The sequence below is a fragment of the Pezoporus occidentalis genome, unplaced genomic scaffold (assembly GCF_034315485.1).
Source record: "Pezoporus occidentalis ecotype Australia unplaced genomic scaffold, CSIRO_AGI_Poc_V1 ctg26, whole genome shotgun sequence".
In the NCBI taxonomy this organism is placed as follows: domain Eukaryota; kingdom Metazoa; phylum Chordata; class Aves; order Psittaciformes; family Psittacidae; genus Pezoporus; species Pezoporus occidentalis.
In genome coordinates, this window is record NW_026914502.1 from 1,007,049 (window position 1) to 1,021,273 (window position 14,225).

At 37.8% G+C, this 14,225-nt stretch overlaps 1 protein-coding gene across 3 annotated transcripts in view; it reads right to left on the minus strand.

Annotated features, from left to right (window-relative positions):
- CBLB (Cbl proto-oncogene B) overlaps positions 1–14,225 on the minus strand; it is a 118,107-nt gene that overhangs the window by 11,229 nt on the left and 92,653 nt on the right. Inside the window, exons 13-17 of one of the 3 annotated variants that reach the window (XM_062623894.1) lie at positions 13,620–13,714; positions 7,346–7,489; positions 2,871–2,959; positions 2,640–2,771; positions 1,233–1,370 (exon numbers count right to left, since the gene is read on the minus strand). In XM_062623894.1, coding sequence (XP_062479878.1) covers positions 1,233–1,370; positions 2,640–2,771; positions 2,871–2,959; positions 7,346–7,489; positions 13,620–13,714 — 598 coding nt within the window. The remainder of the gene's footprint in view (positions 1–1,232; positions 1,371–2,639; positions 2,772–2,870; positions 2,960–7,345; positions 7,490–13,619; positions 13,715–14,225) is intronic. The other 2 variants (XM_062623896.1, XM_062623895.1) reach the window with 2 other exon arrangements.

The following is a 14,225-nucleotide window of genomic DNA, read 5'->3' on the forward strand; positions in this document are numbered from 1 at the left end:
GCATGCAGACTGGTCTGCTGAAGATCATACTATCTTTATTTTCAAGTACAGAAAATAAATTCATTCCTGGCCCTACATTTCTGAAGATCAACCTTTACCTCCTGCAACATGCTGAGGCTTTTTACCTGGATGCATCCGTTGTAAGAAAAAGTAATGCACGGAGCTGAACACACATTATAAACACACACAGTTTTGGCAACTTGCACAACGTCAGGCCTTGGCTGGTTGCAAAAAAACCCCGTAAGAAAAACATTCCATGAAAGGTCACTGCAGTTCAACCTAACCTAGCTCGCTTTCAACCCACAGCTAGGATCATTCACAAAGGTCAGCCAAACGCCTGACAAGCTGTCAGGCCATTGGAGTTGCACATGACTGCTTGTCAGCTACATTCTGGCCTTCCGGATATTATAGCCAAAACATTTCAAGTTACCCCTCTCCATACAGCCTCCAAGAAAAACAGAGAGGAAGGCATCTACCCACAGCACCACAAGGCAGATCACCACTGAAAATATTCCTGAGACAGGTAAATTTAAGATGCCAACAAGCTTTGGAAGCAAATGTATTCAACTTCATTAATCTGATAATCAAATACTTTTCAACTCAAAGACAAAATCTGCATATTGTTAACACAGATTTTATGCCTTTTAAAAGCAAAATATGAGACTGAAAAAGTGTCACTGTAATTTATGGAGAGAGAGAGGTGAAAACTTGACTTACTGAAAAAGTTATGAATAACAGATGTTTGCAACTGCGGTTAAAATTAATATAGCTTTGCAGCAAAATTTTACAACAGTTTTAACAACGCAGGATGCTCTTTTCCCTTAGTTTCTAGCTTTTCCTCAAGTTCCAACTTGAACGTGAACTCCATGAATTAAGTTTCACTTTGGGAAACCATGGAGTTGACAGGATTCAGACTAGAATTACAGACTACAACAGGAAACTTGGGGCTTCACAAATAAGAAGCAGGAAGTACAATTTGCCAAAGTGTCTAGCCTGGTACAGAACTACCGTCCTTATTTCATTACGTTCTGATAATGAGAAGTTAAGTCTTCTGATATTCTGAGTTGTTTCATCTCCACCATTAAAAAAACCCTGTATTTTTTAATATTTTATATAATGAAGTATAGATAAAACAGGCTTCTGAAGCCTGATGGCAACTTTATCACAGAACAGACAAGCTTCTGAAATAAAAGAAAATGAAATAAAATCCATTGTTTCCTTTGTATTCCTACCAGAATGAAGGAACAGTTCATGTCCTGAAGAAGGTCGGCTTCCTGAGCCAGCAGGTTTCGTGTGTTCAATCATGCTGTGCCGAGCAGGCGGTGGCGGTGGTGGTAGTGAAGGGGGTGAGTTATCAAATGCATCTTCACCTGCATTTTAGAAAAGAATTATTAGATGAGCAAAGCTTCATAAGGAGCTGTAGGATAAAGAGTGAAGCTTAAACTTGATTTTCCTCTGGCTGCTGAGGTCTTTACTCCAAGGGTTCATCAAGCAGTTCAGTGACTCCAGTAATGAAACTGCAAACCTGACTCACTATGCACAATCCTCTGCTAAAACATGCTCCAAATGACCTCGGCAGTGCTCAGTTTCTTTTCTGGGATGAGAGGACAGGTTTCTTTTAGTGGCTTAATTGCAATGAGTGTATTATAACGAAAGTGTCACTGAATATCGTTGCAGAATAATAGCTATATTTCAGTGGCTAAACAAATTATTTATATTCGAACACCAATGCTGACTACATTGAATCTGCTACATTTATACTGCCCGTTATCTTTATCTGCTGTTTTAAAGCTCTGACAGCATATATAAACTGAATTTTCTAGGGCTTGGCAGAAGAATGCACCCCTTACACAAGGTGGTACAGACAGGACCGGAATTACCAAGCAGCGTGATTTTTGGGTGTTCTTCTGCCATCAACGCTATGTACCCTTTGCAACTCGGGAATACTTCAGGGAGCAGAGAGAGTATAGCACAGAAACATGGAAAATGTTCAAAAGGTTTTATGGAACCAGAAAACCGAATGGTGACACATACACACTGACACAGTAATGCAGCTGAGCTTGTCAAAGAAGGTGTGTGTGGGGGCCAAGCACAGCCCCAGCTCACTGACTTGTATGTAGGAGAGCAGCACAGAAATGGGGGTTGGTGACTGTAGGCAGCAGTGAGTTTTGAACTGTCCCTTGACAGTGGAAGAAACCCGGAAATACACTTATTAGTTTTTAGTTTTCTTTGACTTAAATAGCACCTCTTCAGCAGTCTTCTTTATATGTGATAAAAGAAATGAAATTATTTAAGCTCCAATAGGAAAAACCCTCCACTCTTGCACTCAATTGCTATGCTCAAACTTCACAGTAAGGGACAAAAAAATTATAATGTATTTTAGGGAAAACAGGTTTGGTTTTCTTTATAGCTACAATAAAGATTTAGCATGCCTTTTCATCTGTCTTGCATGGGCTGACAGATACCAAGCACAGGTCATTGACACAAATACTGACTTTACAGCTGTAATATTTAGCTCATAGCTTCTCTGGTACTCCTAACATAGTCAACATTGGTTGTTTTTCAGTAAACATGTCATTTGGTTCATCTAGGCAATGTTAACCATTAAATTTAAATGTAATCAGCAAAAAGTCTGCAACCTAAAGGGGGCACCAGAAGATCATAATCGGAGGGTGTCCTGTTGAGCAAAGAGCTGTGTTTTGGGTTGTCTCTGGTAGGAGGTCGTGCAGGTGGCAAAGGTACTGGAACAGTAGGTGCATCACAGACATCTCCTGAATGACACAATCACAAGAAGTGAATGTTTTCTTGCTGTACCCCTAGAACAGCACAGAGTAAAGGTTCTTGCTAAACAGTGGAAAATAAAAGCATACCTAGCTCTGGATGTTTTGATTTCTTCATCTCGGAAGCAGCACTGTGCGTTCCATTTGTTACTCCAGCACATTGACCATTCTCGCATACCCTGAAAACATACATTAAGTAGGGAACAGTCAACCAGCTATCCAAGTATGAATTCCCAAAATGACCAAGTACCCGAGCTGGCAGCTTGTTATGTGGAAACAAATGAAAGATGACAAGCTGCATCCATTTTAAATGCTTTGGGTTTCCTATTGAGAGCATATACTGGTTAACGGCCAATGAAACTGCTCTGAAGGGTCATAGTGCTTTGTCAGTGGGGTACTGACATGGCTTAAATAAGTTACTCAAGGCCACAATACAAGATAGAAGAAGAACTAATATTAAACACAGCCCTCGCTTCAGAGCTCAGGTCATTAGTTTATTCACACAGTTAAGACACAGATCCAGTCCTATTTCCCCTTCCCACCTATAGAACTTTCCCTAGCAGAAACATGAAAAAGGGAAATGTGGACTTTGGTCATTAGCACTGAGGTAACAGAGTAGTCAATACACAGAATAAAACAAAGCAATAACAACAAACTCCCCCACAAACAGACCACATCACTAACAAGAACACTGAAAAGAGATGGAACCAGCCAAAGCAGTTTTGCAGGTACCTATTCAAACAGCTGAGTCTCACTGACACTTCTACCAGAGTTTACTTTTTTAATAGAAGCATATTATGCCTGCAAAGTTAAACAGTATTAAATTAAATATGAAAATAATCTAAGCCAAACAGTCCAAAGTCGCCTACAAACTTGTCAGTAAAATACTGAGGAGTGTTTTGTAAGACGCCTCTGTTCAAATATGGCAGGGAAAAGAGCAGAACAAAAGCCTTTTCGTAACATTAAATATTGCTAAAATAAACGTGAACTAACTGGGAAACGCCTCCTGCCATTGGAACTGTGGCCCCTGCCTATTCAGACAGCACCAGAGAGCTCCTTTGGAAAAAGGCCACCGTGCTAAGCAATTCCAGCTTCAAAATAAAATTCCCAACCCACCATGCACCATTATTACTAAATTCTGTCAAATCTGCCAGAGCTATGTACAGCTAAAATTCCAGATCTTGGGTTTTTACCCATAGCCTGAACATTTACAGACCTATCAGCGTTGGCCATATGGAAAGGAGGAATGAAGAAAGGTCTGGAATCATTTAAAATACATAAACAGGAAAAAGGAAGTGAAATTGTGTTTGTGGTCTCAAGAGTTATAACAAGGAGTAATGGAATAAATACAAGAATAATTACAAGACTTAACAAAATAGCTCTTGCCATTAGGGTGTTTTTTTGTTTTGTTTTTTATGAATTGATTTCCCCAGGGAAGTAGGAGAGGAAGTGTTGCTTCTAACTTTGAAATAAGATTGGTTCAATCTCTCAAATGCAGTGGATGCAATACTTCCTTTCACTCCTCAGCATATACATTAAATAACTACCAACATTCTCTACTTTAACTTGAGTCTATTCTTCATTTTCAATAATCTAGTCAGCCATGGGCAGCAAGATAACTTAGCATGGCACCACTTAGAAGTGTTCAGGTCATAATCAGCCCAGTAAAGCGATCAGTGTACAAATCACACTGAAATACCTGCTTACATCAACAGTAAACACCAGAAAGGCAGGCAACAAATCAGTACTAACAGCAAGCCTCCTATCCTTTTCCTTGTGGAAAATCTTCATTAGGAAAAGATAGCAAATGTAATAATGTAGCATTCTTCTAATAGTAGCCTAATTAGTAGAGCTGAAATCCTTTCCCTCTATTTCATATTGCTGAACTTCCCCTCCACGTGGGAAGAGATGATCAGCTCTAACAAACCAGATAACAGAAAATAAAGACTGTGAACCATTCTTTGTATTAGCCTGGCAATATTTTTAGCACTGTCATACCTGCTGGTGAAGGAGCAAAAAGTCTTAGAGGCAATAAAAAAATTGGGATTAGGATGGAAGAATTACATAGGTCCTAAATTACAAAACATCTGGAAGAAATTTAGTTTACTGAACACCCTAGGTACTACCCAAGAACTGAGGAAGCAACACTTAGCAAAGAGACAGGAGAAGCTGTCCCTGGGGATAGAACTGAAAACGCTACAAAACTATGACAACTAAAAAAAAAAAAAGAAAGAAAAATTATTAACAATTTTGCTGAACAACACTGAAAGGTTTTTAGCTTTTCTTGACACTTCCCATGAAATTAAAATAAGTACATTAAAATAATACAGCATCAAGCAGAATCAACCTTCTTTTTGAAAGCTTTATCTCAAGCTTTCACATCTAAGCAGTCACAGTAGCTAAAAGAGACATTTTAAGTAGATGGAACACCGTATATGTTTATACACAAATATTTAAAAGGATTTTCCCTTTTTTAATGCTTAGGAGAATGGCTTGATTACAGTTAAAATTCTTATCAGAATAAATAAAAGGGAGAGTTGGTGGGTTTTATCACAGAGCAACCTGAATTTCAATCTGAGGTATTTTGTCTGTAGCAAGCCCTGGATTAATGTCAAAAAAAAACCAAATAAGTGCAAGACCTTAGCTAAAAAAGAAGCCAAACACTAGGAAAAACTTTGAAATCAGGTTTCCATCTACAGCCTCTATTAACAGTTCTAATGGCCCAGTAAAATCCTATACTAGCCAATTGAAAGCACTCAACTCTTCTCTACAAAAAGGAGGATACCAGAAAATAGTAAGTTTCTAGTTTTCTCAAGAATCTTTTGGAGTGCATCTAGCTAGCTGCATTTTAGTTCAGGTCAGGTGTATGAACTCAAACAAATCTCCACAAGTCATCCTCACAGCGCTCTGCTTTACATTGCAGAGATCTCAGAGCATGCAGACTCGGTTGCTTCTGAATGATATTAACTCAAACGGTGTCCTGCTGGAGCCCATCCAATGTGCTGTAATTACTAAAGGGTACTCCAGCCACAGGATCATGTTAGGACTAGTCTGCATGCAAAACTTCCCAAAACAAAGTGTGCATGTGAGGTCTTTGGAGTCAGTTGATCGCCTCTACAGACTTACTCCTATTGCACCACGCTACTTATTAACCCAGACACAGGCCTCAGAAGCTGCTAAACCAACATACATACTCTTACATTGAGGCATTCCTGTCCAAGAAAGGTTACATCCTGTGTAACTCTAGTCACACAAGTGACTCAGCCTCTATTAGACTTTGCATGCAGAAGCACAACAACAGATAAAAAATGGCATAGGTAAGAAGGATTAGGACCTTGTATTTTTATTTTTCCATTTTTTTTCCCTTGGATAACATTAAGAGTTTTAGTCATCATTCCTTTTTTTTCCTTTTTGAAAGTCTCATATAGTAGATACGAATTTAAGTACTCAAGATCATAAAGCTCAGACAACTGTGCAATATTCACATCTATGCAGTGAAGGTTGGATCAACATTTCTAATAAAGAAGTCTTAACCTGCATGCAAGGAGTGATGAGAGTATGGTCTTTATTCCACCTGTTCTAAATTCTGGTTAAAGAGGTCTACAAATTGTAATTGGCTAATTTTAGGCTGACAGATCAAGCTTTACTGATGGTGGGTCCTTGACATTGCTTTCTGACAGAGAGGAAAAAAAAGCAATATGCCACTGTGGTTTTCAATGGCAGAAGAGTCTGAACTATTTAGATCAATACTTGGTGTTACTATCACACTTTTGACCTACAAGATCAGTAAAGAAGTGGCCCTTCTTCTTCCCAAGACTAATTCTCTTAATTCTAGACACTCAGGTTTTTCACGAACCAAAGCCCAAGAAGTTCACTGAGAATGGCACAGCCTTCAGTTGCCATGTCTCTGGGCTCTAAATCTCCTTGCCATAATCCATTAATAATTCAGAACTGTGCAATTTTGGAGATACTATTTTGGAATATGTTTGAAGCAAAGAAAGATACATTCTCTTCCTAACAAGCAGAAAGAAAATATGCTGTGAAACAGGGTCAAAAAGCTAAAAAGACATAGTATACATGAGGGAAAAGAAATTAAAGCATGTAGATCCAGCTGCCAATTCACATATTTGAGTACTGCACTGCTTCTTTAAATGAATTATATGCAATATGAAAGTTTAAGATTTTCAAAGCTGCCTTTGGGAATTTCAGTCACACAATTATCATTCGAATTAAATGTGCAAGAGTTGTGGGGTTCAAGCTCCTGGTCAGTTCTGAAAACCTCATCCTAAGGGAAAAAAAAGAATCAACTGCAGAAATGGTATTCAAAAAAAAGCAGAAACTACCCAGTTCTTACACAACAGATACAATAAAGTGAACATCACAGGTTTGTGACTGTGGTGGTCAAATGAAACAGAAGCATCGAGTAATCCGAGCTTGAAAAACCAAGTCATTTTAGAAGGCAGGCAAGCTTCATCATCATTTATAAGGGCTGAATACAGCTAGAATTTTGGAAAAAGCAGAGTTTTTGTAATTAAGCTGCCTTCTATGCTGCTAAATGACCTTACCGAGCAAGAGGTTTTATATTATGACCATGAGGTGGTTGTGAGCTCAGTATTACAGGATGTGAAGAAGGAACTTTGTATTCATCATCATCATCTGTGTGATCCCTTGATTTATCAGACAGAGAATTTGCTGAAGGAACAGGACACCTAAGGATATAAGAAAAAGATCAGTTTTGCCTTTAACTGTTGCATACTCAACCTTGATATAAGACAGAAAATACTCTTTAGCCTAAACATCCCCGATACATGGCTGTTGTATATAAGGTAACAAAAACACCATGTCAAACTAAAACTTGTATGGTTACTGGCTTTTTTGTCACTGAGAATGCATAGAGAAAAGGGCAGCTGACTTTCCAAGAGTTAAATAGCTACTTTAAGCAAGCATAACATAGAAGAGATTGCAAAGAATTAGAGTACTAAATAGGCACTTAAAAAGCTTAACCTGTTTGCACTTATCAAAAGTACTAAACAAAAGTTAATTCAGGGCAAATAGAACTTAGCAGGGCTCAGCAAGGCAGCAGACATTCATCCTTTCACTGAAGTCTTTCAGTGCCACCACAATGCTATCAAACTCCCAGAATTCGCCTGTATTTTACATGATTCTTTTTACTTCAAACATTTGTCCTTAACTGTCCTCCCAGTCAGTGGTCTATATCGCTTCCTGAAAGCGGTGGAAGACCAGAAAGTAGGTAGACTTTACAATCTTCACTTGCAGGTAACAAGTTCCATCATGAAGAATACCTGCTGGGCACCAGATTTCTTTTCAAATGAAAACCGAACTTCTACTATCTGGTTTTCTGTTATATGAGTGTTAACAAAATTATGGGGAAAAAATTCATTGTAGTGAGCAGTCTGGGGAAAGTAATTTTGTTAGGTATCAACAAGCTCAGCATCTTTTGGCTCTCATAAAATATAGCTAGCTTGGTTACAGGCCTAGTAAATCAACATCTTCTATTCTTTAATACATAGAGCTCCTTCATTTATAACAATCATTCCAATGCATTAAGATAAATAAGAAACTTGCAAAACACATGAAATACAAAAGCTCACATTAAGGACTTCAGCTTGACCATATATGAAAACCACAAACAGAAATTTGACTCTAACTACTTGAACATGAGAAGCAGTAAGTGTATAACTTCAGAAATCATCTGGATATTGTATTATGCAGCAAATGGCACCTTTCTTTGACATGTAAAAAAGCCAACAGCTGGAGGAACTTGAATAAAGATGTGCAAGGCATCTACAGCTATTCTGATATGCGGCTTGGAAGTATGGCTAACGGTCCCTGAGCTGAGCTACATGCTACATTAAAAGATCCATCTACTTCATACATCATTTCGGGAAGTTCTTAAGGACTATAAGCAAATACAAGAAGGGAGTGTACATACTTTGTCTTACTATGGTCTAATTTGATTTTACCTTGAGGTTAAGAGCTAAAGACCAGGCCTATCTCCTCATTTTTAAAACACAAACAGCACCTAACACAGCATACTTCTTCACAAGGGAAAAACGTCTTTCGCTGTTGAAGATGGTGCCACATCACTTCAGAACGTCGAGGTACTCTCTGAACAAAACCAAATAACTAAGTAGCCAGTCATGTAATTAATATTTACTAAATAAAGAATATTTATAAAAAAAAAAATAACAGGAAGGGGGAGGAAAAAGAACACAGAAAGAAGGGGGCAGATGTGCTACTTTTGTTTGAATATATTCAAAGCTTAGATCTCTCTAGCTACTTTAACTTCAATCAGTAGTATATTTTCTGACTTCGGAAACAAGCTCATTAAAAATGGGGATCCAACTTCTTCTGCAAAGACATACGAGTCAAAGACAGGGGAATGAAGACTTATGGCACTGAACTTCAAACTCTATATTCAAGTTTTCAACCGCTTTCTGTAGAGGGAGCAACATTTCAAACAGCAACACAGTGTGAAGTTGCTTTTTCCATCCTTGATGCCTTAGATGGACAAGAGGTTTGCATCACTGCTGCATGCCCATTTAAAGAACAGAGGGTAAAAATGTAATGGGACAATACGAACAACGTAACATTCTCATGTAGACAGTTGAAAAGCCAACAAAGAATAAATTTTCTAATTTCTGTGGACATTAAATCATTCTTACATGGCAATCCGTGTTCCCGAGATGCTTTATATATATAGATAGATATATATAGAGAGATATATATAGATATATAGATATATATATATGCCTCTGGGTTTTTATAAATAATCAGAAATTGAATTTCTGGCTTCTGCAGATAGCAATGTCTTTGAAATATAACTATCTAGACCAGAAATGTCTGATACTGACCAATACCAAATGTCCAATACGGACCAAACAAGGTTGGTAGTACTGTTTTAAGCCCTCTTCACAAGCTATTGTTGGGAAAAAACCAAGCAAAAGCCTGTTGAGAAATGGTTACTAGTTTGGAGCTATTATTAAAGACATAAGCTCCAAGTCTCTTGCTTCCAAGTGACATGTTGCTTTAAACAAGTCTTTCACACTTGTAAAGTCTCTCCCTACCTTTAAAGTAAGGAAAATATTTCCAGGTTGTAAATATTAAATTATTAATATTTAAATGTACTTTTCATTTGTAAGGCAGTATAAGAGCGGGAATATTAATATATATAGCTAACATACTCTCCATTAGGGCCCTAAAATTGTCCTATACTTAAATTGTATTCATATTCCAGAATTCATATTTGTAAAACATATTGCTCTTCTAATTTCACCCAGCTGTAATACTTGATTTCAAAGTTCTTCTGCATTGTTCTGCTAGATGCCTATCCCATTTTCTCCATCGCTATTGAAATTCCTTCAAGATCAAATTATTTTATTAAACCTCTATTGTTCTAACACTAACTCTATTGTCCTACACAAAACCACCTAGTAAGATAAACAGACAAATATTTTACTGGTTTTTGTAACTAAACAGATGAACATTGTAATCATAAAGTAAGACATGAAACACTGAGGCATCTGTTCATCAAGCTGGTGAAATTTCCTATAATTACACTTTAAAAAAAATCCTTACTGTTACAAAGAAATACAAACCCGATCAGAACACTGTATTTAGACATGCTTTAGTTCCCTTTCCTACTCCTTAAGTGGAAAGGTTTGAAAACGGAAAGTCAGAATTACATTCCAGTAAGTGATGACTTTGTCTTCTCTAGCTTGTTGAACAGAAGGCGAGATGCCAATCTTTATTATCCTTCTGAGCACCGAGGGCCAAAGGCAAACAGAAAAAGGTTTGAGAATTCATTTTCATCAAGCCACTTAATGTCCAGCTAAGCTGTAAACCGAACTCCAGGGAAACCAACATCTCACACTCATTTAGAAGTATTTCAGGGAAAGGTTCCCATTCCACCATTTACTGGTAAACTGATTCACAGAACTTAGGACACTATGAACTTGCAGTCCATGTATTTCAGTCTGGATCAGGGCTATGCTTTGGGTATGAATCCCTTTAATCTCTTCACTTACTATGCTTTGATTTGTATTGAGGAGTGCAGAACTTGAATACCTTTCAGATTAAACTAAAATACATGACACTTCCAAGTGTACCTCTACTATGTTCTGATTGCTACAGACTGTTCAAATTCATGGTACAAGATAACACAGCCAGTTGAACTGCTACCCTGCAACACATACAATGAAGACAGCAGATCCTTACTATCAACTGTTTTGTCCTATGCAGAGTACTACTTGCTAGTGCTCTAAAGTAACAATCTTTACTACTTTACTATAACAAAAGTTGTGATCTTGCAAGGCCTCAAGGAAACTGTTTCAGCAAAATAAGTGTTAAGTTCTATGGAAGACATGGTCAAGTCAACACTTGTCAGCTGCTCACGGCAACTGCCCTCGAGTTACCTTAAAACCAAACCACATATAAAGCAGCTCACCTTCATTCATACAGGAGGACACAACTTTCCATTTGTCACAACTTAAGCCTGCAATGCAACAAGAATTACCACAAAACAGCTGGTACATCCAAACTCACTGCCCTGCCAAGCTATGAGCTAAGGACACGTTGTGTCCTCCAAAGCATCATCTCTTTGATGTTTGGAACCTGTGTGTCAGCAGCGCTCCTTCTAATGCCACTGGGAAGCGCCATGCCAAAGGATGGAGCCAGGATTTCCAAGCCACAGTTGCCTTTAGTGGAAGTATCGATTTCACCTTCAAACTTTGTTAGCAAGACAGAAGCGATAGCAAGAGGAGAAAATACCTTCCAATGCTAATTTTTCCCTCAACTGCCTCAAAGCAACTAGATACTCCTAAAAGACTGTGTAGACGACAAAAAGTACTTGGAGTTAGATGTTGCATTACATACTCCAAATTAGACACAGAAAACATCATTGTGGTGGTATAAAGTACAGAGAAAAAGAGGCTAATTTTCTATTGATGTAGCAGAACGGAGACGACTCACAGGAATAAAACAAACACTAATTAACTTGAAATTTTCAAAGTTTTGGTGAATAACAGCTCTGTATCTTTGACATAAAAGTTTTGTGTGGTTTTTGGGGATTTTTTTCCCCAAGAATAAACCAATTTGATCAAAAGCTGCTAAAAATAATCTAACATAAATAACAGCAGTCTGATGAAAGAATAACTCTTTTCACATGCAGGGTCTGCAACACAGTGGCTGAGCAGAAAAGAAAAATCAGATTCTTGGTTAATCAGAGTCCAACATTTCATTATTCAAGTATGGTTAATAATGACCAATTTAGTAAAATGAAAATAAATCAGCACTGTTTCCAGAAAAAATACACCAGAGCTTTCCTATTCATGTAACTTTGTGAAGAAAGAAACAAGTTGGTTTTGCAATATTAGAATTCAGTAAAAAAGTGATCAAACAAGTAGGGACGTTTTAGAATTGCAAAGTTTCAGCTAAGGGTCATTTTGCCTCCTTATGGTTCTGACTAAGACATTTCATGCATGGCCCATGTATCCTGCAGTCAAACCTTTGAAATTACAGACGTATGCTAATAACCAGGAAGAATAACATGCCTTGGAGCTGTAAGAAATAAGCTGGCTTTCAAGCCACAACTCTGCAGAGATTGGAGAGTAGGAAAACAATGACAAACTTGCACCGGATTGACTGCACAGTTGTAGAAAGCAGGAGATTTTTGATCATGTAAAGTTAAATGTATTTATAAAGGCTCAGTGCAGTCAATTTATCAGGAGAAAGAACGCTCTCTCTGACATTCCATATTATACATGACTTAAGCCGCTGTTTTGAAAGCAATTATTATGGTTACTGGAAATATCACAATTATTAAACTTTCTGGTTTTGAAGATTTTACCCAGTTTTTGAACCTGCACAGTGCCACACAATACTATAGATTATTAGGATATTTTCTAGTGGTAACAAAAACTTTATTTGAAATCAATTTAGATTTGTAGACATATTAGTGTGTATTAGTACATATTAGTACTTTACATATTAGTACGTATTAGTACTTTACTTTGTAAAGTGGATGTATTAGTGCGTATTAGCGTTTCAAGAAACAATACAAGGAGCAATTTTTAACAGCCATTTCATGTGACATTTTGGTAGTTGTAAATGAGATAATTTGAACTTCTTAACCATGTATCTCCTGTTCTATAGAAGATCCTGTGTGATTCACAGCTCAAAGATTCTTGCTAAGCAGGGCAACATCTTGGTACCAAATAAACAGTCGTGTTAATGGAAGACTAAAAGCAGGCTGAAACTTAAAATGACAAAACTCCCCTAACCATAATCTGGAAGTCAGGGAGCCTGACCCAATTTAACATTATATTATATGCTTTTGTTTGTTTTTTAGCCATAACAACGAAAAGGTGCTGGTGTGAACCCTGGATAAAGCTCCATGTTCCAAAAGCATGACTAGATCAGGGGCAGAACACATGCAAATTATGCTCTTTACCCTTAACAGTTTCCCTACATTCTCTTACCTCCTGTGACAAATAGTTCTAAGGACACTTCTCCTGTAGTAGTAAGTAGAAGCAAAACCAGGCAGTATGTGCTCCCACTGCCAAATGCCTGTGAGCAAGATCTGCCACAATTTATTCTCTCTTCCCATAAAAATGTAGTATGTTCAATTAACATCAGAACTGCTCCCACTGAATCAATGCAATTTATGTTTCCTTTGTAAAATCACATTAAAGTTTACAGATAAGATATCACCAATTCATATCAGTTAATTTTATTTTTCTCCATTTTTCTTTTAGCACCAGCGAATCAGTGTTATTAACATTAATTAGCCCATTTCTTCTGCAGATAAAGCTAACTTACTTTAAACTAGGGATGACGGAGGCAGCCGGAAGAGGGGGTGAAAGCCGCGGAGGGACATCATATTCTTCATTTATCGGATGACCATTTGAAAAGACCTAAAAATCACACAAGAGTTACAATGCATGCTTATCATCACAGATGTTCATCAGGTAGGTGTTACAAAAGAGACCTTGAGAAGACCATGAGTGAAGTCTGTTATCTGAAGTGACTCTGTCCATACCCATTTCAGCTCACCCCATCTGGGAGCTGCAGAACACGTTAGCTTAAAACTTTGCCAAAAGAGGAAGTTCCACATTGCAGTTACTAGATGGAGTACTCGGTTACAGCTGAACTGCTTGGGGGCAAATTAAGATTTCAAGATTGCAAATCGATCAAAGTGAGAGAGATGAAGTACAGTGGGAAAACAACAGGTCCAGCATGCTAAACGTACTCTGTGATACAGTGCCTGCCAAAATCCATGCCCTACCCACAGGACTGTCTTCCTGACTCTTGGCTTTTACTGACAGCAAAAAGATTATATGACGATACACACATCAGAAATGAAAATTCATTAGATGCTTCCCTTGTGAATGCATATACAGCTTGAAATCGTAATTCAGAGTTGTC